Source organism: Zophobas morio, unplaced genomic scaffold (assembly GCF_036711695.1).
Source record: "Zophobas morio isolate AGI-343-1 ecotype UQ-CSIRO unplaced genomic scaffold, CSIRO_AGI_Zmor_V1 ptg000022l, whole genome shotgun sequence".
Taxonomy (NCBI): domain Eukaryota; kingdom Metazoa; phylum Arthropoda; class Insecta; order Coleoptera; family Tenebrionidae; genus Zophobas; species Zophobas morio.
In genome coordinates, this window is record NW_026972127.1 from 1,938,855 (window position 1) to 1,964,634 (window position 25,780).

The 25,780-nt window shown below is 29.6% G+C and overlaps 2 protein-coding genes across 4 annotated transcripts in view; one reads left to right on the plus strand and one right to left on the minus strand.

Annotated features, from left to right (window-relative positions):
- LOC135133798 (calcitonin gene-related peptide type 1 receptor) overlaps positions 1 to 25,780 on the plus strand; it is a 171,788-nt gene that overhangs the window by 36,488 nt on the left and 109,520 nt on the right. For 2 of the 3 annotated variants that reach the window (XM_064062318.1, XM_064062320.1), the window contains exon 1: positions 18,674 to 18,774. The exons of the other annotated variant lie outside the window; for it this stretch is intronic. In XM_064062318.1, the coding sequence (XP_063918388.1) occupies positions 18,770 to 18,774 (5 nt within the window). In that variant the 5' untranslated portion in view covers positions 18,674 to 18,769. Of the gene's footprint in view, positions 1 to 18,673; positions 18,775 to 25,780 lie in introns of those variants that run through there. 3 annotated transcript variants of the gene reach the window in all.
- On the minus strand, positions 938 to 18,865 carry LOC135133797 (glutamate receptor ionotropic, kainate 2-like). Its single transcript, XM_064062317.1, has 15 exons — positions 18,362 to 18,865; positions 18,168 to 18,314; positions 17,745 to 18,105; positions 17,554 to 17,695; positions 17,350 to 17,499; positions 17,145 to 17,300; positions 10,012 to 10,235; positions 9,754 to 9,964; positions 2,564 to 2,648; positions 2,374 to 2,512; positions 2,184 to 2,321; positions 1,704 to 2,137; positions 1,535 to 1,650; positions 1,331 to 1,480; positions 938 to 1,282 (listed from the first exon to the last, which is right to left on the minus strand). The coding sequence occupies exons 1-15, from the start codon at positions 18,456 to 18,458 to the stop codon at positions 1,040 to 1,042; spliced, it is 2,793 nt and encodes a 930-aa protein (XP_063918387.1). The 5' UTR covers positions 18,459 to 18,865; the 3' UTR covers positions 938 to 1,039.

Sequence of the window (25,780 nt, forward strand, 5' to 3'; positions counted from 1 at the left end):
ATTCCTCGTAAGCTAAGGGAGTGGAGTTTAATTACAAAATCCATTATTCTTCACAAAAATTTACCATTTTATTCGTGTTTTAAGTTTCTAAGAAAAAAAATCATTGCAATTGAGATGGGGTGGGTGGGCGGGGTTTATATTTCGTTTTTTTTAACTGTACATAGTATTCTTTGAACAACACGATACTCAAAATCATGTTTTTAATTTTTGTAAAGAAATAAGTATTTTGCAGTTAAGTTCCGCCTTTCTGGTTCACGTCGAATAAAAAAAATCATCACAATAGAGACAGGGTGGGTGGGCGGGCTTCCATTTTTTGTTTTATTATGTGTAGATTTATTTTCATATCATGAATCTTAAAACATGTTTAAAATGGAAAATTTGTATAAGGGAATATCGATTTTACAGTTAGTCTCCGCCCCATAATTGCAAAATCCATATTTTCTTGCAAAAATGGACCATAGTCATAGTTTCTTGTTGTGAAAAGATGACTACGTATATTAAAAAAAAAAGACAAAATATAAGCCCCACCCACCCGCCCTATCTCAATTCTGATGATGTTTTTTATTTTTACGAGAATTTACCATATGAAGTATGTTCTTAAGTAATCCTGTTATTAAAAAAAACAAAATGTATTAATTAAAAGAAAACCAAAAGAGAGGCCCCACCCATGGAAGAATTAGTGCTGTCAACTAGAAAAATGTCCCCCTACTTCAGGGGATTTTCGTTCAAGTTGGCACGACCACAATTTGATTGGTTGAAAACCCAACGTCAACGGTAACGTCGACGGCAAATAGCAACGTCAGCGGCAAGTTTATAAACCGACCTTTAGATTTCTACGTCCACTCGTGATATTTAATTAAATTTCCAGATTTTCTGAACAGAATTTAATATCGCGTCGGATCGCATTGAGAAGTTTGTTTAGAGATGTATTGACAAATAAATGCGAAATTAAATTTATTTGAAAAATCGAGGGAGAAGTCACAACAGAGATAAATATGAATGGAAGTTACACTATTCTATCACAGAAATATTAAAAAAATTAATCTAGGGGTCTGGAGCTATGTCTAGAAGTGTGTCGGCTTGAACCGCCGGGGGTATCGTGTCGTCCTAATATATCCAGATGTAGAAAAGATCCAGCGCCGTGTATAATACTGCGTGCCATACTCCTGGACTCGCCGGAGTCAGACGACGATTCCGACACTTGCGGTTTGACCCTTTTTTTGGTCACCTTAAAATTTAGAGCAAACTTTAGCTCGATCTTCAGGGCTTCCATAAACGAAATCTACAAAAATAGAATTATCCTTGTTTTTTGTTAAAGTTTCTTCGTTACGTGTTCCTCCACGGAAACGTTTCTCACGTTCCACAGGAATTCGCAGATTGCCACGATATAAGCCAACGCCACTCCCACTGCCAGAACCAGAAACACACCACCGACATTCTGGAGAGCTAGTTTATTAGAAGGGCCTTCTTCTGCACCAGCCTGCATAATAATTAAAAAGAATCTCTTTTGACTTAAATTGTTAAAAGTACAAACCGTACAAAGGGGTTCGTCCCGTTCTTCCTTCCACCACTTGTCTTTAATTTTATTGATAAATCCAGACTCCCCCATTTGTAAAAGAGCTTCATTAATGCGACTCCTGTGAGGATAATCTGTAATGGTTTAATGTAAAACGAAACTAGTAGGTTTGGAGGTGGTACCGTACCCAAGGGCATGGCAATCCCGTAACTTTTACTGTCGAGCGTACCTCCCACTTGTATTAAGTCGCACTTTGTATAAATTTGGTACTCCAAGGTTGCAGATTCCATCAAGAACGCGTACCCTCTATTTTTGGCATTCTGCACCCTAGCGACCCCAAGATCGTTACTTTTTTCAAAAACCGACGGTCTCGCTTGCTCCATTTGGGTCCACATTCTTTCAAAAGTCGAATAGTTTGATTCCCTGAAGAAACCTTGGGTTGATCCTCCTTCCATGGTCCCGTACTTGACTTTAGTTTGTTTGGATAAGTCTTCAGCGCTGTTGATCGAACCTTGACTTCTCTCATTTGTTAGAAAAGCCGCTAAGTTTGCCATGTAAGAGTTTGTGACGATGATGGTAAAGAACCACCACATGGCTGCCGTCATTCGTGACGCGAGTCCTCTGGAGGTAAATTAGTAGATTCTACAGAGGGGTTTTTGGTACTTACTTGGGTAGAATGTCACAACCTTGGTTCATAATGGAACCTAAAGTTAACCAAAGACAATTTTTCATGTTCCATATGTTTTCGAGTTCCTCGGGTTCTTGATCGCAAGGGTGAGGATTTTCCCAGTCTGCTGGAGAGACTCTGCGAAGAAGAAAGGAGAAAGTTTGTTTGGGTGATAGGGTGGCGATAGTACCTTGAGATGAAAAACAGTACCACTGTTATCGCTAAGTAAAGTGTGGCCGAGTAGATCCACAAATCTATAGATAATGGATCGAGGAAAGCATACATATTTGCCTCTTTGGGTTCGGCTTTCTTGTATAAAATACTAATACCTGTTAAATTTGTATGAGTCGTTGTAGTTTTTTGAGGATTACTTTGCTTACCTAGACGCATGAAGGGGGCGCTGAAATCGACCACTTCTCTACGCTCAGGAGTTATAGTTAAATCGCAGATGGCTAATTCAGCGCGCTGGAAAAGTTTTACTTTAAAAATTTTTTCTTTAAAATAAAAAACTTGTTTCATTACAACTGGTCGCCTGAGAACTTGTTTGATCTATAGACCAGAGCGCGCTCAAGCCAATGTCGACTCTAAGCGTTCAGAAGCGATTTGGTTGGTTTGGACTATAATTTCTGCGGGAAATAGTTGTTTGGTCGGTTTTTATAACGACTAAGTGAATATTTTTGGTACATAAATATAAATCATCTAAATAGATGATTTTACATATTTTGTTTAACTAAGAATTAATTCTTTATTTGTGTTTTATACTAGCAAAACGTCTTAAACTAAGAATATTATTGAAATCGTAGTAACCCAATGGATTTTTTTTGGGAAAATGTTTTGGAAATACTGTGTTCTATTTTATATGAATTTTTTAATGTTTTTAGTGACAATTTTTGTGGTTGTTTTCGATACATTGTATGATATTAACAGTGAGAAAAAAAATGAAAAATTAAAATAATCAAAAATTCGAAAAATCGAAAAATGAAACATCAGAAAATCGAAAAAATCTAACATTTAAAAACCGAATAACGAAAAATCAAGAAATCGAAACTCCCAAATTTAAAAAATCGGATAACTGAAAAATCGAAACATCGAAAAACTGGAAAATCGAAAAGGCGAGAAATCGAAAAATCAAAAGATCAAGAAATCGTGGAGTCGAAAAGTCGAACAATTGAGAAACCGAAATAGGCCAAAATCGAAAAGTTAAATATTGAACAATTTATAAATTGAGAAATTGACAATCAAAATATCGAAAAATGCAAATCTCGATAAATCGAGAAATCAAAAAACTTATAAATTCGAAAAATTGCAAAATTGAGAGATTGAAAGATTAAAAGAACGAGAAATCGAAAAGTGATGAAGTCGAAAAATCGAAAAATAGAGAAATTGGCAAACAAAAAGTTAAAAGTTGAAAAATTGGAATAGCGGAAAAATCAAAAAACGAAAAAATGGAAAACTGGAAAAACTGAAAATCCGAAATATCCCAAAATAAAAAAATGAAAAACTGATAAATCGAAAACCTGAACAATCAAATCTCGATAAATCGGGAATGAAAAATTAACAAATCGAAAAATTGAAAAGCAGAACATCTAAAACCAGGAAGTCGAAAAATCGAAAGATTAAGAAATATTGAAAAATTAAAATATCAAAAGATTGAAAAAATTAAAATCTAAAAATCCAAAAATTGAAAATCGAAAAATCCAGAAGTCAAAAATAGAAAAGACGAAGAATTGAGATATGAAAAATATTAAAACTGAAATATGTAAAAACTGAAAATCGAAAAATCAAAAACCTGAAAAATCAAAAAATTAAAAAACTAAAGAACAGGAAAATCGAAATACTTGAAGGTCAAGAAATGGGAAAATCGAAAATTTGAAAAAACGGAAGATTGAGAAATCGAAACAGTTGAAAAATTGAAATATGGAAGAGCTGAAATGAAAAATCTAAAAATCAACAAATCTAAAATTTTAAATATTGAAAAATTAAAATACCAAAAAATTGAGAAATCTAAAATTTAAAAATCGAAAAAGCAAAAAGTCGGCACATCGAAAAATCCAGAAGTCAAAAATCGAAAAGTCGAAGAACAGAAATATTGAAAAATCCCAAAAGTGAAATATCGAAAAACTGAAAAAGGAAAGAAAAACTGACGAATCGAAAAACTGAAAAATCCCAAAACTGAAATATCAAAAAATTGAGAATCTAACGAATCGAAAAATTGAGAAACTGAAAAATCAAAAAACTGAAATGTCCAAAAACTGAGAAATTAAAAACTTGAAAAATTGAGAAATCCACAAATCAAAAAAGTGAAGTTCAAAAATCGAAACCCAAAAAAATTGAAAAATTGAAAAACCAAAAAACCTGAAAAATCAATTAATAGAAAATCGACAAATAAATGTAAAAGTCAAAAATTGAAAAATCGAAATGTTTAAAAATCATAAAATTTAAGAGAAAAACTGAAAAATTTAAAAATTGAGAAATTGAAAAATCCAAAAATGGAAAAAGGAGACAGCGAAAAATCCAGAAGTCAAAATTAGAAAAGCCGGAGAATTGAAATGTTGAAAAATCCTAAAACTGAAATATCTAAAAACTGAAAAATCGAAAATCAAAAAAGTGAAGTTGAAAAATAGAAAATTTAAAAAATCGAAAAATTGAAAAATCAACAACCTGAAAAATCAAAAACTTAAAGAACTAAAGAATAGGAAAATCGAAACACTCGAAGGTCAAGAAATGGAAAAATCAAAACATCGATTAATTGAAAAATCCAAAAATTCAAAGTTCATGAAAGTCAAATTTGAAAAATTAAAAAATTGAAAATTTGACAAAATAACAATTGAAAAACCGAAAATCTAAAACGGGGTAGTCGAAAAATCAAAAGATTAAGAAATCGAAACATTTGAAAAATTCAAAAACGTGAAAAATTCAAATATCGAAGAACTGAACTGAAAAATCGAGAAATCGAAAAATCTAAAATTTAAAAAATTAAAATATCTAAAATTTAAAAATCGAAAAATTGAAAAATCGAAAAAGTAAAATAATCGACACATCGGAAAATCCAGGAGTCAAAAATCGAAAAATTGAAAAATCTCAAAACTGAGATATCGAAAAACTGAAAAATGAAAGAAAAACTGAAAGATGGAAAACCTGAAAAATCCGAAAACTGAAATACCTGAAAACTGAGAACCTAAAAAGTCGAAAAATTGAGCAATCGAAAAATCCAAAAAGTGAAGTCGAAAAATCGAAACCTTAAAAAAACTAAAAAATGAAAAATCGAAAAACTAAAGAATTGAAGAACAGGAATAACGAAACCCTCGAAAGTCAAGAAATGGGAAAACCAAAACATCGAATAATTGAAAAATCGAAAAATTGAGAGTTTATTAAAGTCAAATTTGAAAAATTAAAAAATCGAAAATTTGACAAAATCACAATTGAAAAACCGAAAATCTAAAACGGGGTAGTCGAAAAATCAAAAGATTAAGAAATCGAAACATTTGAAAAATTCAAAAACGTGAAAAATTCAAATATCGAAGAACTGAACTGAAAAATCGAGAAATCGAAAAATCTAAAATTTAAAAAATTAAAATATCTAAAATTTAAAAATCGAAAAATTGAAAAATCGAAAAAGTAAAATAATCGACACATCGGAAAATCCAGGAGTCAAAAATCGAAAAATTGAAAAATCTCAAAACTGAGATATCGAAAAACTGAAAAATGAAAGAAAAACTGAAAGATGGAAAACCTGAAAAATCCGAAAACTGAAATACCTGAAAACTGAGAACCTAAAAAGTCGAAAAATTGAGCAATCGAAAAATCCAAAAAGTGAAGTCGAAAAATCGAAACCTTAAAAAAACTAAAAAATGAAAAATCGAAAAACTAAAGAATTGAAGAACAGGAATAACGAAACCCTCGAAAGTCAAGAAATGGGAAAATCAAAACATCGAATAATTGAAAAATCGAAAAATTGAGAGTTTATTAAAGTCAAATTTGAAAAATTAAAAAATCGAAAATTTGACAAAATCACAATTGAAAAACCGAAAATCTAAAACGGGGTAGTCGAAAAATCAAAAGATTAAGAAATCGAAACATTTGAAAAATTCAAAAACGTGAAAAATTCAAATATCGAAGAACTGAACTGAAAAATCGAGAAATCGAAAAATCTAAAATTTAAAAAATTAAAATATCTAAAATTTAAAAATCGAAAAATTGAAAAATCGAAAAAGTAAAATAATCGACACATCGGAAAATCCAGGAGTCAAAAATCGAAAAATTGAAAAATCTCAAAACTGAGATATCGAAAAACTGAAAAATGAAAGAAAAACTGAAAGATGGAAAACCTGAAAAATCCGAAAACTGAAATACCTGAAAACTGAGAACCTAAAAAGTCGAAAAATTGAGCAATCGAAAAATCCAAAAAGTGAAGTCGAAAAATCGAAACCTTAAAAAAACTAAAAAATGAAAAATCGAAAAACTAAAGAATTGAAGAACAGGAATAACGAAACCCTCGAAAGTCAAGAAATGGGAAAATCAAAACATCGAATAATTGAAAAATCGAAAAATTGAGAGTTTATTAAAGTCAAATTTGAAAAATTAAAAAATCGAAAATTTGACAAAATCACAATTGAAAAACCGAAAATCTAAAACCGGGAAGTCGAAAAATGAAAAGATTAAGAAATCGAAACATTTGAAAAATTCAAAAACGTGAAAAATTCAAATATTGAAGAACTGAACTGAAAAATCGAGAAATCGAAAAATCTAAAATTTTTAAAAATTACTCCTAAAAAATCTAAAATTTAAAAATCGAAAAACTTTAAAAAATCGAAAAAGTAAAATAATCGACACATCGAATATCGAGGAGTCAAAAATAGAAAAGTCGAAGAATCGAAATATTTTGAAATATCGTCAAAACTGAGATATTGAAAAACTGAAAAATGAAAGAAAAACTGAAAAATCCGAAAACTGAAATATCTAAAAACTGAGAACCTAAAAAGTCGAAAAATTGAGCAACCGAAAAATCCAAAAAATGAAGTCGAAAAATGGAAACCTTAAAAAAACTAAAAAATGAAAAATCGAAAAATTAAAGAATTGAAGAACAGGAATATCGAAACCCTCGAAAGTCAAGAAATGGGAAAATCAAAACATTGAATAATTGAAAAGTCGAAAAATTGAGAGTTTATGAAAGTCAAATTTGAAAAATTGAAAAATCGAAAATTTGAAAAAACGACAATTGGAAAACAGAAAATCTAAAACCGGGAAGTCGAAAAATCAAAAGATTAAGAAATCTAAACATTTGAAAAATTCAAAAACGTGAAAAATTCAAATATCGAAGAACTGAACTGAAAAATCCAGAAATCGAAAAATCTAAAATTTTAAAAATTAAAAAATCTAAAATTTAAAAATCGAAAATTGAAAAATCGAAAAAGTAGAATAATCAACACATCGAAAAATCCAGGAGTCAAAAATCGAAAAGTCGAACTATTCAAAAATCCCAAAACTGAGCTATCGAAAAACTGAAAATGAAAAAAAAAACAGAAAAATGGAAAACCTGAACATTCCGAAAACTGAAATATCTAAAAACTGAGAACCTAAAAAGTCGAAAAATTGAGCAATCGAAAAATCCAAAAAGTGAAGTCGAAAAATCGAAACCTTAAGAAAACTAAAAATGAAAAATCGAAAAATTAAAGAATTGAAGAGCAGGAATATCGAAACCCTCGAAAGTCAAGAAATGGGAAAATCAAAACATCGATTAATTGAAAAATCTAAAAATTGTAAGTTTATGAAAGTCAAATTTGAAAAATTGAAAAATCGAAAATTTGAAAATTGAATAACGAAAAATCAAGAAATCGAAACTCCCAAATTTAAAAAATCGGATAACTGAAAAATCGAAGCATCGAAAAACTGGAAAATCGAAAAGCCGAGAAATCGAAAAATCAAAAGATCAAGAAATCGTGTAGTCGAAAAGTCGAACAACTCAGAACCCGAAATAGGCCAAAATCGAAAATTTAAAAATTGAACAATTTATAAATTGAGAAATTGACAATCAAAATATCGAAAAATCCAAATGTCGATCAATCGAGAAATCAAAAAACTTAAAAATTCGAAAAATTGAAAAATTGGGTGATTGAAAGATCAAAAGAACGAGAAATCGAAAAGTGAAGAAGTCGAAAAATCGAAAAATAGAAAAATCGATAAACAAAAAGTTAAAAGTTGAAAAACTGGAATAGCGGAAAATATCTAACAACTGAGAACCTAAAAAGTCGAAAAATCGAGCAATCGAAAACTCCAAAAAGTCAAGTCGAAAAATCGAAACCTTAAAAAAACCAAAAAATGAAAAATCGAGAAATTAAAGAATTGAGGAACAGGAATATCGAAACCTTCAAAAGTCAAGAAATGGGAAAATCAAAACATCGATTAATTGAAAAATCGAAAATTTAAAAAACAACAATTGAAAAACAGTAAATCGAAAACCGGGAAGTCCAAAAATCGATAGATTAAGAAAAATTGAAAAATTAAAATATCGAAAGATTTTTAAAAATATAAAAAATCCAAAACTTGAAAAATAGAAAAAGTAAAAAGGTAGACATATCGAAAAATCCTGAAGTCAAAAATAGAAAAGCCGAAGAATTGAAATATTGAAAAATCCTAAAACTGAAATATCTAAAAACTGAAAAATCGAAAATCAAAAAAGCGAAGTCGAAAAATAGAAACCTTACAAAATCGGGAAATTGAAAAATCTAAAATTTTAAATATTAAAAAATTAAAATACCAAAAAATTGAGAAATCTAAAATTTAAAAATCGAAACAGTAAAAATTCGACACATCGAAAAATCCAGAAGGCAAAAATGGAAAAGTCGAAGAACAGAAATATTGAAAAATCCCAAAACTGAAATACCGAAAAACTAAAAAAGGAAAGAAAAACTGACGAATCGAAAAACTGAAATATCAGAAAACTGAGAATCTAAAGAATCCAAAAATTGAGAAATTAAAAAATCAAAAACGAAGTCGGAATATCGAAACCTTAAAAAATCGAAAAATTGAAAAAGCAAAAACCTGCAAAACCGTAAGATCGAAAAACTGAATAACAAGTGAACTGAAAAATCCCAAAACTGAAATGTCCAAAAACTGAGAAATTAAAAAATTGAAAAATTGAGAAATCAAAAAATCAAAAAATTGAAGTTGAAAAATCGAAACCTGAAAATCAATTAATTGAAAAATCGACAAATAAAGAGTTTATAAAAGTCAAAAACTGAAAAATCGAAATATTTAAAAATCGTAAAATTGAAGAGAAAATCTGAAAAATTGGGATAATGTAAAATCAAAAAATTGAATAATAAATAGGAGTAAACTGAAAAGTCCTCAAACTAAAATTTCGAAAAACTGAGAATTCGAAAGTAGAAATAGCAAGAAATTATGGTCGAAACAGGTAAGGATATGTTTCCGAACGCTTAGAGTCGACATTCGCCTGAGCGCGCTCTGGTCTGTAGATCAAACAAGTCCTCAACCGTCATTTAATTTATACTATGACGCTTCTCTATGTTCTCTGATAAAAACATCTACACCCATTCATCCATTAACTTACGCGTTCCAGAACTTCGAGAATCAAACCATTCCACGATTTTGTCTCCTTGTTGTACACCCCACGCGCCCCACTCGCTAGTACTTCAAACTCAAACTTAATCTTCAGTCTCCTGGCAAGCTCCGCAATAAGATCCATCGAAAACCCTTGGTACCTAGCATTCCCTTGCAAAATTTCGTGTTTCGGTGCCAGCATCAAGTACGGCGGACCTAGACTACAAGCACGACTTAAAAAAAGCCAACACTCAAACAACCAAAATACATAGAAGCAACCACCACCGTCCCGTTGCTCCACCTCTCTTCCATCTCCTTATTTCTGTCTTCCGCGCTCTGCAAGAAATGCAGATAGTCCCCGTTACTCGGATGCCACACAGCCGTCACTTTCTCACGATTACCCTCGATAACATGAAGGGTAAAGTTCGTCCTTTTTCCATATGAGTTGAACTCAATGGGGGCCGTCATACTGAGCATGTTTCGGGAGTCGTACTAAAAATAAAAGTGGTGGTACAATCGCACGCAAATGTTTTGAGCCTATGGGCGGATCGTTTTTGCCTGCCCTCACCGAAGAAGGTGGTCCAAATCCTTCAAGGGCAGAATTTGTAGGTAGGCTCAAACTACAACGAAATTTACATTTGGTAAGAAATATTTATGGCTCACACCAGTTCTCTCGAATTTGTCGGAGAAGATTTAGCAGGTAGTTGTTCCCATAAAATAATGAATAATCGAATAATTTGAAATCTTGCAGATGTTTTAAAGTCATGATAAACATGATTTAATTAAAATATATTTGCTTATCCCCTCTAAAAAATTTATGACGTCACCTCAAAATTTTGTAGAATAAATCCTATCTTAAATGTATAAAATATGATGAGTTTTTATACTTGTGATTTATCACTGCATTAATATTTTTTAGATTTGATTATACAGGGTATCTCAAAAAAGTTAATGACTGAGTCAATTTATTTTATTGAAGAAATCAAGAATAGCAAAACTGAATACTTTGAAATATTGTAGATGTTTTGAAGTTTTTGTAAGCATGGTAACTTTTTCGAAAATTTGATTAATCAAATATGCGCAAAATCAAAAATCGGAAAAACTGATATTCATTAATGCAAAAAACAGAAAATCGAAAATCTAAAAATGGCTAACCAAAAAATCGAAAATTCAATGAATCAAATACCTAGGTCGATCGAAAAGTGGAAATTCACAAACCACAAAAATCGAAAAATCGAAAATTGAAAAACGGGAAAACCAAAAAATCGAAAAGTCAAAAATTTGTTGTATTGAAAATTAAAAAAATTGCAAAGCCTAAAAACTGAAACGAACAGAAAACCTAAAAAGCAAAAATTTGGAAAAACAAAAATGTGAAAAATCTAGAATCGAAAAAGTGGAAAATCGAAAATCTGAATAAAGATACTTGGAAATTCTGAAAATTGGAAAATCGAAAACCAAAAAATCGGAAAGTAACAAAATTGAAGTCTAACAGTTGAGAATAGAAAAACTGAAAAACCGAAAATTCTAAAAATCGACAATGGACAAATTGAAAATCGCAAAATTTAAATTGAACAATTGAAGATAGAAAAATCGATGAATTGAAAAATCGAAAATTCGACTATTCAAATTTTCTAAAAATCGAAAAATCATAAAACTGAAAAATCCAAAATTCTACTGATCGAAAGTCTGAAAACTGAAAATCGAAAATTCTGAAAAGCGGAAAGTAGAATATCGAAAAATTTAAAAGAAAGAAAATTGAAGTCTAAAAACCGAAGAATGGAAAAATTAAAAATCAAAAATTCGAAAAATCAAAACCGAAAAATTCGAAGATTTAAAAAGAAAATCGAAAAATCAAAAATCTGAAAATTGAAACTCGAAAATTTGGAAAGTCGAAAAGTAAAAAAATTGAAGTCTAAAAGCTGAAAAATGGAAAACTGAACAATCGAAAATTCGAAAATCAAATATCTAAAAATCGAAAAGCCGAAAAATCGAAAATTTGATAAATCAGATATGCGAAAAACAGAAAATCTGAAAATACAAAACTGGAAAATCAAAAATTTAAAAATGGAAAAACCGAAAATCGAAAATTCAATGAATCTAATACGTAGGTCGATCGAAAAACTGGAAATTCACAAATGTGAAAAATCGAAAATTTGCAAGATTGAAAAACCGAGAATTGAAAAATCAAAAAACCGAAAAATGGAAAAATCAAAAATCGAAAAATAGGAAAACCGAAAATTCAAAAATTCATAATATTGAAAACTCTAAAACTCGACAATTCTAAAAACAAAAAATTGGAAAGTAAAATAATCAAAAAATCGAAAAGTAAACAAATTGCAAAGCCTAAAAACTGACGAACAGAAAAATCGAAAAATCGTAAAATCAAAAAGTGGAAATTCGAAAACTGGAAACTGAAAAATCGAAGATTGGAAAATCGAAAAATCGAAAATCGGAATATCGAGAATCGACAAAATAAAAAACCGAAAAATCGAAAAATTAAAAAATCGGAAATCGAAAAATGAAAAAAAAAACGAAAATTCAAAAATCGAATAATCCGAAACTAAAATAATAGAAAAGTGGAAAAGTAAAAATTGCAAAGTCTCAAAATTGACGAACAGAAAAATCGAAAAATCGTAAAATCAAAAAGTGGAAATTCGAAAACTGGAAATTGAAAAATCGAAGATTGGAAAATCGAAAAATCGAAAATCGGAATATCGAGAATCGACAAAATAAAAAACCGAAAAATCGAAAAATTAAAAAATCGGAAATCGAAAAATGAAAAAAAAAAACGAAAATTCAAAAATCGAATAATCCGAAACTAAAATAATAGAAAAGTCGAAAAGTAAAAATTGCAAAGTCTCAAAATTGACGAACAGAAAAATCGAAAAATAAAAAAAATCGAAAAATATCTAAAAATGGAAAATCGAAAAATCGAAAATCGGAAAATGGAAAAACCGAAAAATTGAAAATCGAAAAATCGAAAATTCGATGAAACAAATACTCGAAAAAACGAAAAGTAAAAAAACTGCAAGGCCTAAAATTTGAAAAATCAAAAAATCGGGAAAATGAAAATCGAAAGAACGACGATCGAAAAAAAATAAAAAAATCGAAAAGTAGAAAATCGGAAAGTAACAAAATTGAAATCTAAAAGCTGAAGAAGGGAAAATTCTAAAAACAACAATCGAAAAAAGCAAAATTAAAAATTGAAAATTTGAAAAATGGAAAATCGAAAACTCGAATATCGAGATTTTGAAAAATCGTAAAAATGATAATCGAAAAATCGAAATGCTCAAAAATCGAAAATTCGATTAATCAATATTCTAAAAATCGAAAAAACGGACACAAATCCACAAATCTGAAAAATCGAAAATCAAAATACGAAAAATTAAAAAACCGAAAAATTGAAAAATCCCAAATCGAAAAATGGAAAAACCGAAAATTCAAAAATCAAACTATCGGAAAGTAAAATAATCGAAAAATGGAAAAATAAAACAAAAGCGGAAAAACGAAAATCGAAAAATCGTAAAATCAGAAAATAGAAAATCGAATAATCGAAAGTTGAAAAATCGAAGGTCGAGAAATAAAACAACCGAAAAATCGAAAAATTTAATGATTAATGGAAAATCGAAAACTCGAGAATAACAGAATTAAAAACGTAAAATCGAGAATTCAAAAATCAAAAAAATCGGAAAGTAAAATATAATCGAAAAATGCAAAAAATTGCAAAATCTAAAAACTGACGAACAAAAAAATCCAGAAATCTAAAAGTGGAAAGACGAAAAATCGAAAATTGAAAGAATGGCAAATCAAAAAATCGAAACATCGAAAAATCAAAAAAACGAAAAATTAAATGTAGTACACTTCAAAAAATGTCCGTGACTTATTTTAATATGAATTTTATAACTATGGTTGGCACAATTAGACCTAATATTAGTGTGATTTTGAGCATATTCTCGATTTTATTAGAGCAGAATAGGTTTTTTTTTGTAATTTTATAACTTACGGAAACTAATAGTACATCACAGACAGAGCTGTTCAAAGTACTCAAAAAAAGTACTTGAAGTACCAAGTACAAAGTACTACTTGAAATAGTGTTCAAGTAAAGTACCAAGCACTTACTTTCAGCAAGAGTATTTCAAGTATCAAGTACTTTTCAGATGTACTTGAAGTACAAGCCAAGTACATTACTTCAAGTACTTACGAGTACTTGAAGTACTGAAGGTATACTTCAAGTACTTACAAATACTTGAAGTACTGAAAATGCTTCAAGTACTTTCTAATTATTTGAAATACTGTAGAATTAGATAACTTTTCCTGTTTTTTTAAAAAAGCTTAATATATTTTAGAAGTGAATTTTTTAATACTCAGAATTTAAGTATACAATAATACATTTCGCCACATAAAAAATTGCATAAGCATCAACTTAAACGCAGAATGGTAGCTTACTTATTAATAATACTATGTTATTTATAAACAATATTCTTTTGAAATACTTTTACATCTTTCTGTGGACACAATGCCTTCGACAAAATTAACGTATATTTCTAATTTAAAATTTAAAATAAAATACATGACGGCGTTGTCTATGTATGCTTATTATTAATTTATAACAAAAACATCGGCGCTGTATGGTATTTTCTCAGGCTTCTGTTGCCTTTTTTTAATATTTTGAATTTTGGTTCACCACCAAAACGTTCTGATTTTTTAATAAAGTTGTGTTAAAAATATATGAATTTTAGGAACCGGTTCCGTGTTTAAGTTTGTGGGTAGTTTACAGCACCCTTATTTTTAATCATTACCTATTGTGAAAGTGCACAGGGCCGGATTTGTGAAACTGAAATTTTTCAGAAAAAAATTTTAAGAGCAGTGCGATAACATATACATGCTCGTAACATAAAAATGTTTAAGTCACTATGTTGCATTTTCAAAAAAAACGTATGCATTTTTTAAATAAAAAATAAAATGCCTAAAACGAGAGTCCATTTTCAGCGAAAACTATAACTCTTGAAAAATATCAAGGTGATCAAAGTAATTAGTCGTGTTTTACTTTTGCGGTTACCAAAAATGCTGAGAATTTTCTTGGAATGAATGCCCCATATCTGTCTACCACTTACGTATTTACTATTCTAAAAATTATTAAATTAACCTAAATACTACAGTGACTAAACAGTAAACACTAATCACTGCGATGTTTGTCTAACTAAGTATGTAACTTTACACTGACAAATCACAAATAATAGGTTCGTTATGCTGTTCCGTCCATTTATACAAAATTTTGTTCCTCTAATGCCACAATACTTTCAGAATTTTCCTTTACATTTTCGATTGGCTTATTTTTTTATTTTTACCTGAAAACCCAAAGAAGATGACATTAGTAACTGATAACTACAATGACTTCAGGGAATGCCTAACAACGGGTTTTGCGAAAATTCAGGTAAATATGTACTAAATTTATTATTGTTAAAATATTTCGTAGGGGTGTATTTATCTAGGCAATTATACTAACTAATCGCGAATTTCATTAACTTTGTATTTTTTTATAATGTGAATATGTATTTTGTTCCATTTACGGAAGCGGCCACTAACCCTTTTGGGTATCTTTACCTGATATTGTAAATACAAATGTAAATTCAGTACTTCTGTAACCGTCCTGTATTGAAACATGGAAACCGAACGCTGTCTATTATTTCGCACACAACAAAACAAAGGTCCTTCGAGCAATATTAAAGTACAATTCGGTACTCATCAAAACCATACAATCATGGTCGTATCAACTCGATTACAAAAATCATTGGTACTAGGAGCCGAGTTGCACCAAACATATTTCATTTTGAACAATATGTAATAAGCGATGCAATGTAATAAGACTAATAAGTAAAGTTGTTGTACGGTTATAAATAAAATCCGCACAGGAAAGATAAATGACACTAATTAGTGTGACTTTTAAAATCATTGTTTTTCTGCATTACGTCTTTTTAAATTGTTGGTGTTCAAATAATTCATACAATTTAACAGATTATTTGAAACTGTAATGTGAGAAAATATAAGTAGTAATAACAAACTAAGTTTATATGGCTGAACCATGTATAAACAAAGAAAGAAAATTTGGTACAAAACGAGTGTCTAACATGATAAAGAAAATTAAATTGCAAAATATTTAACATAAAATTGTGTTTAAATTCTACGAGGAAGAGGCGAATATGAAAGTCTGTACCTGCCATCAGCTATTGCTATTATAATAAAAGGGATAATCCCCTGCCGAGTTCTCCGCCCTGACCAGGCTTCTTACTGACAAATACACGGCGGGGTTAATAAACTAATGAAAGAATAAATATCTTTTTGAACGAGTACTGAATCATTTCTCAAATATTTTCAAATCCGACCTTGCACTTTAGCAGGTACGTCAACAAACCCGATTCCCTTTGGGGTACCGGGAAGGTACTGAAAAACTACCCGCAAAGTTAAGTTCCAGACCAGAATACAAAAAAGACAAAATTCATATATTCACAATATTACATCGCTGAAAATTTTACACAGATCTCCGACCCTTCTGCTGTCGTCATCCACTCTCAAATGACATATTTATGACATTAATTTTCTTACCTACCTATCTATCGGCATTATGCAAGTACCTATGAAATGTACGTCATATTGTGGATAAGATATCCACAATCACAGATCAAAATATAACCTCACAGGAAACAAACACGATTTTACTATAAAAATACATCTAATCAAATAATTGAATTAATAACTTCAAGTATTTAACAGACCCTATTTTGAGATGTGAAAATTTCGTAAAATAGAGACTAAAGTATTTGAAATTTCCACTTTCATACTTCAAGTAATTCAAGAGTATTTAAAATACTGAGTGAAGTACTTGGAGTAAAGTACTTGGCAAAATCAAGTACTAAACTCAAGTACATTTTAGAAATACTTCAAGTACCAAGTACCAAGTACCTAAATATAAAAGTACTTCAAGTAAAGTACTTGAAGTACTTAATGTACTTGAAGTATTACTTCAAGTACTTTTACTTGAAGTACTGAACAGCTCTGATCACAGATATTGCAAAAAAAATTGGGCTCAGGTTCCAACTAATTGACAAGATTTCAAGTATTCAGTTTTGCAATTCCTGATTTCTTCAATAAAATAAATTGACTCAGTCATTATTTTTTTTTGAGTCACCCTGTATGTATAAACAAATCCAAAAAATATAAATGGAATGGTAAATCACAAGTATAGACTCATCATATTCTGAACATTTTAGATAGGGTTTTTATAAAATTAAAACTAATTCAGAGTAAGAATTTGGTCAACACGTAAATTTCGTTGTAGTTTGAGCCTACCTACAAATTCTGCCCTTGGACGATTTGGGCCGCCTCCTTCGGAGAGATTAGTACCGCTTTCATGAAGGTGGCAAGCTGGAGACCGTGTTTCCATTGCTTGATGTTTTCGTTACAATTTAAGACCTCGGTTTCGATGGGTGTTGTAACGTAGTTGTTTCGGAAGGAGTTCATGAAGGTACTTACGGCGTCGTACATTAGAGCAGTCTCGGTCTAAAAACACGGTTTTGAAAGGGTGTCTAATTTGGATTTGGTTTCACACCTTGACTGAATACGCGTCTAAATCCACATTGGCACGCATTTTCCACCTAGTTACGATATTCTGGAAAACGCTATTTTCCGGATTTATGATTCGTACAGTTGTTATGTTGGCCTCTGTGTTTAGTACAGAGAAATTCAGAGTGTGGGCATCCTGACAAAGAATTTATTTAATGATTAACAAAAATTTCTAGAGTACAAACCGTACCAGAGTGGTTATAAAGTAGCTATATTTTTTGTCCAGGAGATTCAGTTCTTTCGCTTGGTGCAAAATATTGAGAACATTTTCAGTTTTACAATCCAAAACAATCCTATATTCCGTCTTATTTTGGATTTGCTTTAACGCAGACCTGAAAATTCCACGTCAAATTCGAAGAAACAACTCACACAGTTGCTTGCCTGTAATCAGGACCGGGTCCAAGTTGTTTCAGAATAACAGAGTTGCTTTTGCTACTAGCGTCATAGTTTTGGATTTTTAAAATCTCTTGAATCCGGATCAAATTTTCTGTGCCTTCGTAGAAAATCACGACGCTTCTCCACTGCAAATTTCTAACAACAACCCCAATTCCTTGCGAAAGCAGCTTCTGGTCTGGGTAAAAATTAATAGTCATGCTGTTATTCATCAAAGGGGACGCACGCCAGTGAACTTGTAACACAGGTATTTCCAAATTCACGCAAAGCGACTCTATTATAGGGGCTACTTTAGGCGAAGTAGGCGAGATGATGCTGCCCACTTTTCCCGCTTTAACCAGATTGCAAACTAAAACCAAGGAAGACTAAAAATAGCCCAGTTTCTCTTTTTCTTGTAACTCAAGTACTCACAGGTGTTGTAATGCTCCAAACTGTCGGACTCCGAAGTGACCTCGATCCGCGGAACGTACTCAACAGGGCTATCCATGATGTCGAAATTGGAAACAGCGGTCTCGAAAGCCAGTTTAGCCTGGTTGTCCTCTTCGTGGAAGAATGCAACTGCGACGGAAACGTCACCCATAAATAACAAGCTAAGTTTTACTCACCGATGTCGACGGCAGGCTTCTCGTCTTCGGCTAAAGACATGTAAGTGTAAGCGGCGAAGGAAAGCAGCCATATCACGTTTTGATAAACGATCTTCATGTTTAGGCCTTCACGAGTCCGACATTATCACAACACTGGTGCACGCTGGTGTGTGAAAAATTTTGTGTTTAAAATAATGCTGAAACGGTGCCAGTGTTAATTTCGTGGTGAACCTAGTTGGTGACGCTAGAGATGGACCAGTTAAATGCGGAGTCGGTTTTGATGTCTCGGAGTTATTTGGTTTTAATGAATTCGTCGAAGACTTTTTGTGGTGGCTTGGCGAAGTAACTAATCTTGAATGATTAATTACAACATAAACAAAGTGTAATCAATAGTTAAAAAAAGAGTGTGCGCGAGGATAATGGGTGTGAATGAAGTAATTACTTTGGATTGTCCAGTTCTATTTACATATCGTTCATAATCTACCACTTAATTAAATTTCGTAAACTCTACTATGGAACAAAATACGAATTTAAATTGGCGGAGTGGACGGTCGCACGAAATTACATTTCCTGTTTGGTTTGGCAAGCTAAAGCTGAACCCACGTTCAGTTTATAGTCGAATGATTACAAAAGTGTATGTTTGAGAGTTCGTACATAGATTAATGTAGATGCGACATTGATATTGGAGACAAGCGCCAAATTTAAATAGTCGATGCCTGAGAACTTGTTTGATCTACAGACCAGAGCGCGCTCAGGCCAATGTCGACTCTAAACGTTCAGAACCGATTTGGTTGGTTTGGACTGTAATTTCCGCGGGAATTAGTTGTTTGGTCGTTTTTTATAACGCCTAAGTGAATATTTTTGGTACATATTTAGATGATTTTACATATTTTGTTTAACTAAGAATTTTTATTTATTTTTATTTGTGTTTTATACTAGCAAAACATCTTAAACTAAGAATATTGTTGAAATAGTAATAACACTAATAACCCAATGGATTTTTTTCGAGAAAATGTTTTGGAAACACTGTGTTCTATTTTGTGTGAATTTTTAAATGTTTTTAGTGCCAATTTTTGTGGTTGTTTTCGATATACTGAGAAAAAAAATGAAAAACTAAAATAATGAAAATTCGAAAATCGAGAAATCGAATAATCGAAACCTTAAAAAATCGTAAAACCGAAACATTGAAAAATCGAAATATCGAAGAACTGAAAATCGAAAAAATGTAAAATTCAAAAATCTAAAATTTATAAAACCGAATATCGAAAAATCGAGAAATCGAAAGTCCCAAATTTAAAAAATCGGATAACTGAAAAATCGAAACATCGAAAAACTGGAAAATCGAAAAACCGAGAAATCGAAAAATCAAAAGATCAAGAAATCATTAAATCAAGTTAAATATTAAACAATTTATAAACTGAGAAATTGACAATCAAAATAACGAAAAATCCAATTCTCGATAAATCGAGAAATCAAAAAACTTAAAATTTCGAAAATTGAAAAATCGAGATCAAAAGAACGAGAAATCGAAAAGTGATGAAGTCGGAAAATCGAAAAATAGAGGAATCGACAAACAAAAAGTTAAAAGTTGAAAAATTGGAAAAGCGGAACGGAAAGAAAAACTGAAAAACCGAAACAGGCCAAAATATAAATTGAAAAACTGATAAATCGAAAACCTGAACAATCAAATCTCGATAAATCAGGAATGAAAAATTAACAAATCGAAAAATTGAAATATTAAGAAATCGAAAAATTGAAAAATCACGAACCTGAAAAATCATAAAATTAAAGAACTGAAGAACAGGAAAATCGAAATACTTGAAGGTCAAGAAATGGGAAAATCGAAAATTTGAAAAACCGAAAGATTAAGAAATCGAAACAGTTGAAAAACTGAAATATGGAAGAGCTGAAATGAAAATCGAAAAATCAAAAAATCTAAAATTTTAAATATTGAAAAATTAAAATACCAAAAAATTGAGAAATCTAAAATTTAAAAATCCAAAAAGCAAAAAGTCGACACTTCGAAAAATCCAGAAGTCAAAAATTGAAAAGTCGAAGAACAGAAATATTGGAAAATCCCAAAAGTGAAATATCGAAAAACTGAAAAAGGAAAGAAAAACTGACGAATCGAAAAACTGAAAAATTCCAAAAATGAAATATCAAAAAACTGAGAATCTAAAGAATCGAAAAATTGAGAAATTGAAAAATCAAAAAATGAAGTCGAAATATCGAAACATTAAAAAAATCGAAAAACGGTAAGATCGAAAAATAACAAGCAAACTGAAAAATCAAAAAACGAAATGTCCAAAAACTGAGAAATTAAAAAATTGAAAAATTGAGAAATCGACAAATCAGAAAAGTGAAGTTGAAAAATCGAAACCCGAAAAAATAGAAAAATTGAAAAACCAAAAACCTGAGAAATCAATTAATAGAAAAATCGACAAATAAATAGTTTATAAAAGTCAAAAATTGAAAAATCGAAAAGTTTCAAAATCGTAAAATTGAAGAGAAAAACTGAAAAATTTAAAAATTGAGAAATTGAAAAATCCAAAAAGGGAAAAGGTAGACACATCGAAAAATCCAGAAGTCAAAAATAGAAAAGCCGAAGAATTGAAATGTTGAAAAATCCTAAAACTAAAATATCTAAAAACTGAAAAATCGAAAATCAAAAAAGTGAAGTTGAAAAATAGAAAACTTAAAATATCGAAAGTTTGAAAAATCAACAACCTGAAAAATCAAATAATTAAAGAACTGAAGAATAGGAAAATCGAAACACTCGAAGGTCAAGAAATGAAAACATCGATTAATTGAAAAATCGAAAAATCAAAGGTCATGAAAGTCAAATTTGAAAAACCGAAAATCTAAAACCGGGAAGTCGAAAAATCAAAAGATTAAGAAATCGAAACATTTGAAAAATTCGAAAACTTGAAAAATTCAAATATCGAAGAACTGAACTGAAAAATCGAGAAATCGAAAAATCTGAAATTTTAAAAGTTAAAAAATCTAAAGTTTAAAAATCGCAAAACAAAAAATCTAAAACCGGGAAGTCGAAAAATCAAAAGATCAAGAAATCGTTAAATCAAGTTAAAAATTGAACAATTTATAAACTGAGAAATTGACAATCAAAATAACGAAAAATCCAAATCTCGATAAATCGAGAAATCAAAAAAATTAAAAATTCGAAAAATTGAAAAATCGAGATCAAAAGAACGAGAAATCGAAAAGTGATGAAGTCGGAAAATCAAAAAATAGAGGAATCGACAAACAAAAAGTCAAAAGTTGAAAAAACTTTCGATTCCTCTATTTTTCGATTTTCCGACTTTTCGATTTCTCGTTCTTTTGAAAAAGCGGAAAAATCAAAAAACGAAAAGAAAAACTGAAAAACTGAAATAAGCCAAAATAAAAATCGAAAACCTGAACAATCAAATTTCGATAAATCGGGAATGAAAAATTAACAAATCGAAAAATTGAAAAACAGAACATCTAAAACCAGGAAGTCGAAAAATCGAATGATTAAGTAATATTGAAAAATTAAAATATCAAAAGATTGAAAAATTAAAAATCTAAAATCCAAAAATTGAAAATCGAAAAATCCAGAAGACAAAAATAGAAAATACGAAGAATTGAAATATTGAAAAATCCTAAAACTGAAATATGTATCTAAAAACTGAAAAATCGAAAAATCAAAAAAGGAAGGTCGAAAAATAGAAACCTTAAAAAATCGAAAAATTAAAAAATCACAAACCTGAAAAATCAAAAAATTAAAGAACTCAAGAACAAGAAAATCGAAATAATTGAAGGTCAAGAAATGGGAAAATCGAAAATTTGAAGAAACGAAAGATTAAGAAATCGAAACAGTTGGAAAATTGAAATATGGAAGAGCTAAAATGAAAAATCGAAAAATCAAAAAATCTAAAATTTTAAATATTGAAAAATTAAAATACCAAAAAATTGAGAAATCTAAAATTTAAAAATCGAAAAAGCAAAAAGTCGACACATCGAAAAATCCAGAAGTCAAAAACTGAAAAGTCGAAGAACAGAAATATTGAAAAATCCCAAAAGTGAAATATCGAAAAACTGAAAAAGGAAAGAAAAACTGACGAATCGAAAAACTGAAAAATCCCAAAATCGAAATATCAAAAAACTGAGAATCTAAAGAATCGAAAAATTGAGAAATTGAAAAATCAAAAAAGTGAAGTCGAAATGTCGAAACATTAAAAAAATCGAAAAACCGTAAGATCGAAAAATAACAAGGAAACTGAAAAATCAAAAAACTGAAATGTCCAAAAACTGAGAAATTAAAAAATTGAAAAACTGAGAAATCGACAAATCAGAAAAGTGAAGTTGAAAAATCGATACCCGAAAAAATAGAAAAATTAAAAAACCAGAAAACCTGAAAAATCAATTAATTGAAAAATCGAAATATTTAAAAATCGTAAAGTTGAATAGGAAAACTGAAAACTAAGACATTGAAAAATTGAGCAATCGAAAAATCCAAGAATTGAAGAACAGGGATGTCGAAACACTCGAAGGTCAAGGAATGGGAAAATCAAAACATCGATTAATTGAAAAATCGAAAAATTGATAATTTATGAAAGTCAAATTTGAAAAATTAAAAAATCGAAAATTTGAGAAAATGACAACTGAAAAACAGAAAATCTAAAACCGGTAAGTCGAAAAATCGATAGATTAAGAAATCGAAACATTTGGAAAATTGAAATATGGAAGAACTGAAAATCAAAAAAGTGAAGTCGAAATGTCGAAACATTAAAAAAATCGAAAAACCGTAAGATCGAAAAATAACAAGGAAACTGAAAAATCAAAAAACTGAAATGTCCAAAAACTGAGAAATTAAAAAATTGAAAAACTGAGAAATCGACAAATCAGAAAAGTGAAGTTGAAAAATCGATACCCGAAAAAATAGAAAAATTGAAAAAGTAAAAAACCTGAAAAATCAATTAATAGAAAAATCGACAAATAAATAGCTTATAAAAGTCAAAAATTGAAAAATCGAAATGTTTAAAAATCGTAAAATTGAAGAGAACAACTGAAAAATTTAAAAATTGAGAAATTGAAAGGTAGACGCATCGAAAAATCCAAAAGTCAAAAATAGAAAAGCCCAAGAATTGAAATGTTGAAAAATCCTAAAACTGAAATATCTAAAAACTGAAAAATCGAAAATCAAAAAAGTGAAGTCGAAAAATAGAAAACTTAAAAAATTGAAAAATCAACAACCTGATAAATCAAAAAATTAAAGAATCGAAGAATTGAAAAATCGAAAAATTCAAAGTTCATGTAAATCAAATTTGAAAAATTAAAAAATTGAAAATTTGACAAAATGACAATTGAAAAACCGAAAATCTAAAACCGGGAAGTCGAAAAATCAAAAGATTAAGAAATCGAAACATGTGAAAAATTCGAAAACTTGAAAAATTCAAATATCGAAGAACTGAACTGAAAAATCGAGAATTCAAAAAATCTAAAATTTTAAAAATGAAAAAATCTAAAATTTAAAAATCGAAAAATTGAAAAATCGAAAAAGTAAAATAATCAACACAAATCGAAAAATCCAGGAGTCAAAAATCGAAAAGTCGAAATATTGATAAATCACAAAACTGAGATATTGAAAAACTAAGATATTGAAAAACTGAAAAATGAAAAACAAAACAGAAAAATGGAAAATCTGAAAAATCCGAAAACTGAAATAACCAAAAACTGAGAACCAGAAAAGTCGAAAAATTGAGCAATCGAAAAATCCAACAAGTGAAGTCGAAAAATTGAAATCTTAAAAAACTAAAAATGAAAAATCAAAAAATTAAAGAATTGAAGAACATGAATATCCAAACACTCGAATGTCAAGAAATGGGAAAATCAAAACATCGAAAAATCGAAAAATTGAGAGTTTATGAAAGTCAAATTTGAAAATTTGAAAAATCGACAATTTGACAAAACGACAACTGAAAAACAGAAAATCTAAAACTGAGTAGTCGAAAAATCGAAACATTAAGAAATCGAAACATTTGAAAAATTCGAAAACTTGAAAAATTCAAATATCGAAGAACTGCGCTGAAAAATCGAAAAATTGAAAAATCAGAAATTTTTAAAATTTAAAAATCGCAAAATTGAAAAATCGGAAAAGTAAAATAATAATCGACACATCGAAAAATCCAGCAGTCAAAAGTCGAAAAGTCGAAGAATAGTAATATTGAAAAATCTCAAAACTGGGATATCGAAAAACTGAAAAATGAAAGAAAAACAGAAAAATGGAAAATCTGAAAAATCCGAAAACTGAAATATCTAAAAACTGAGAACCTAAAAAGTCGAAAAATTGAGCAATCGAAAAATTCAAAAACTGAAGTCGAAAAATCGAAATCTTAAAAAAACTAAAAATGAAAAATCGAAAATTAAAGAATTGAAGAACAGGAATATCGAAACCCTGGAAAGTCAAGAAATGGGAAAATCAAAACATCGATTAACTAAAATATCGAAAAATTGAAAGTTTACGAAAGTTAAATTTGAAAAATTGAAAAATCGAAAATTTGAAAAAACGACAATTGAAAAACAGAAAATCTAAAACTGAGAAGTCGAAACATCGACAGATTAAGAAATCGAAATATTTGAAAAATTCGAAAACTTGAAAAATTCAAATATCGAAGAACTGAACTGAAAAATCGAAAAATCTAAAATTTTAAAAATTTAATAATCGAAAAATTGGAAAATCAAAAAAGTAAAATAATCGACACATCGAAAAATCCAGGAGTCAAAAATAGAAAAGTCGAAATATTGAAAAATCCCAAAACTGATATTTCGAAAAACTGAAAAATGAAAAAAAAAGAAACATAGAAAACCCGAAAAATCCGAAAACTGAAATATCCAAAAACTGAGAAACTAGAATGTCGAAAAACTGAAAAATCGAAAAATCAAAAAAGTGAAGTCGAAAAATAGAAACCTTAAAAAATCGAAAAACTGAAAAATCAAAAAATTAAAGAACTGAAAAACACGAAAATCGAAACACTCGAAGGTCATGAAATGGGAAAATCAAAACATCGATTATCTAATTGAAAAATCGAAAAAGTGAGAGTTTATTAAAGTCAAATTTGAAAAATTAAAAAATCGAAAATTTGACAAAATCACAATTGAAAAAAAATCGAAACATTTGAAAAATTCGAAAACGTGAAAAATTCAAATATGGAAGAACTGCACTGGAAAATCGAGAAATCGAAAAATCTCTAATTTAAAAATCGGAAGATTGAAAAATCGAAAAAGTAAAACAATCAACACATCAAAAAATCCAGGAGTCAAAAATCGAAATGTCGAAATATTGAAAAATCTCAAAACTGAGATAACGAAAAACTGAAAAATAAAAAAAAAACAGAAAAATGGAAAACCTGATAATACGATAACTGAAATCTCCAAAAACTCAGAACCTAAAAAGTCGAA

Excerpts from the sequence above, each read along its gene's own strand:
- LOC135133797 (XM_064062317.1), bottom strand. The coding sequence starts at position 18,458 with ATGAAGATCGTTTATCAAAACGTGATATGGCTGCTTTCCTTCGCCGCT. Across the intron at positions 2,138-2,183 it reads GGTTGTGACATTCTACCCAA|AGGACTCGCGTCACGAATGA; the intron begins GTAAGTACCAAA and ends ATTTACCTCCAG. Across the intron at positions 1,481-1,534 it reads GGGACGAACCCCTTTGTACG|GCTGGTGCAGAAGAAGGCCC; the intron begins GTTTGTACTTTT and ends ATTATTATGCAG.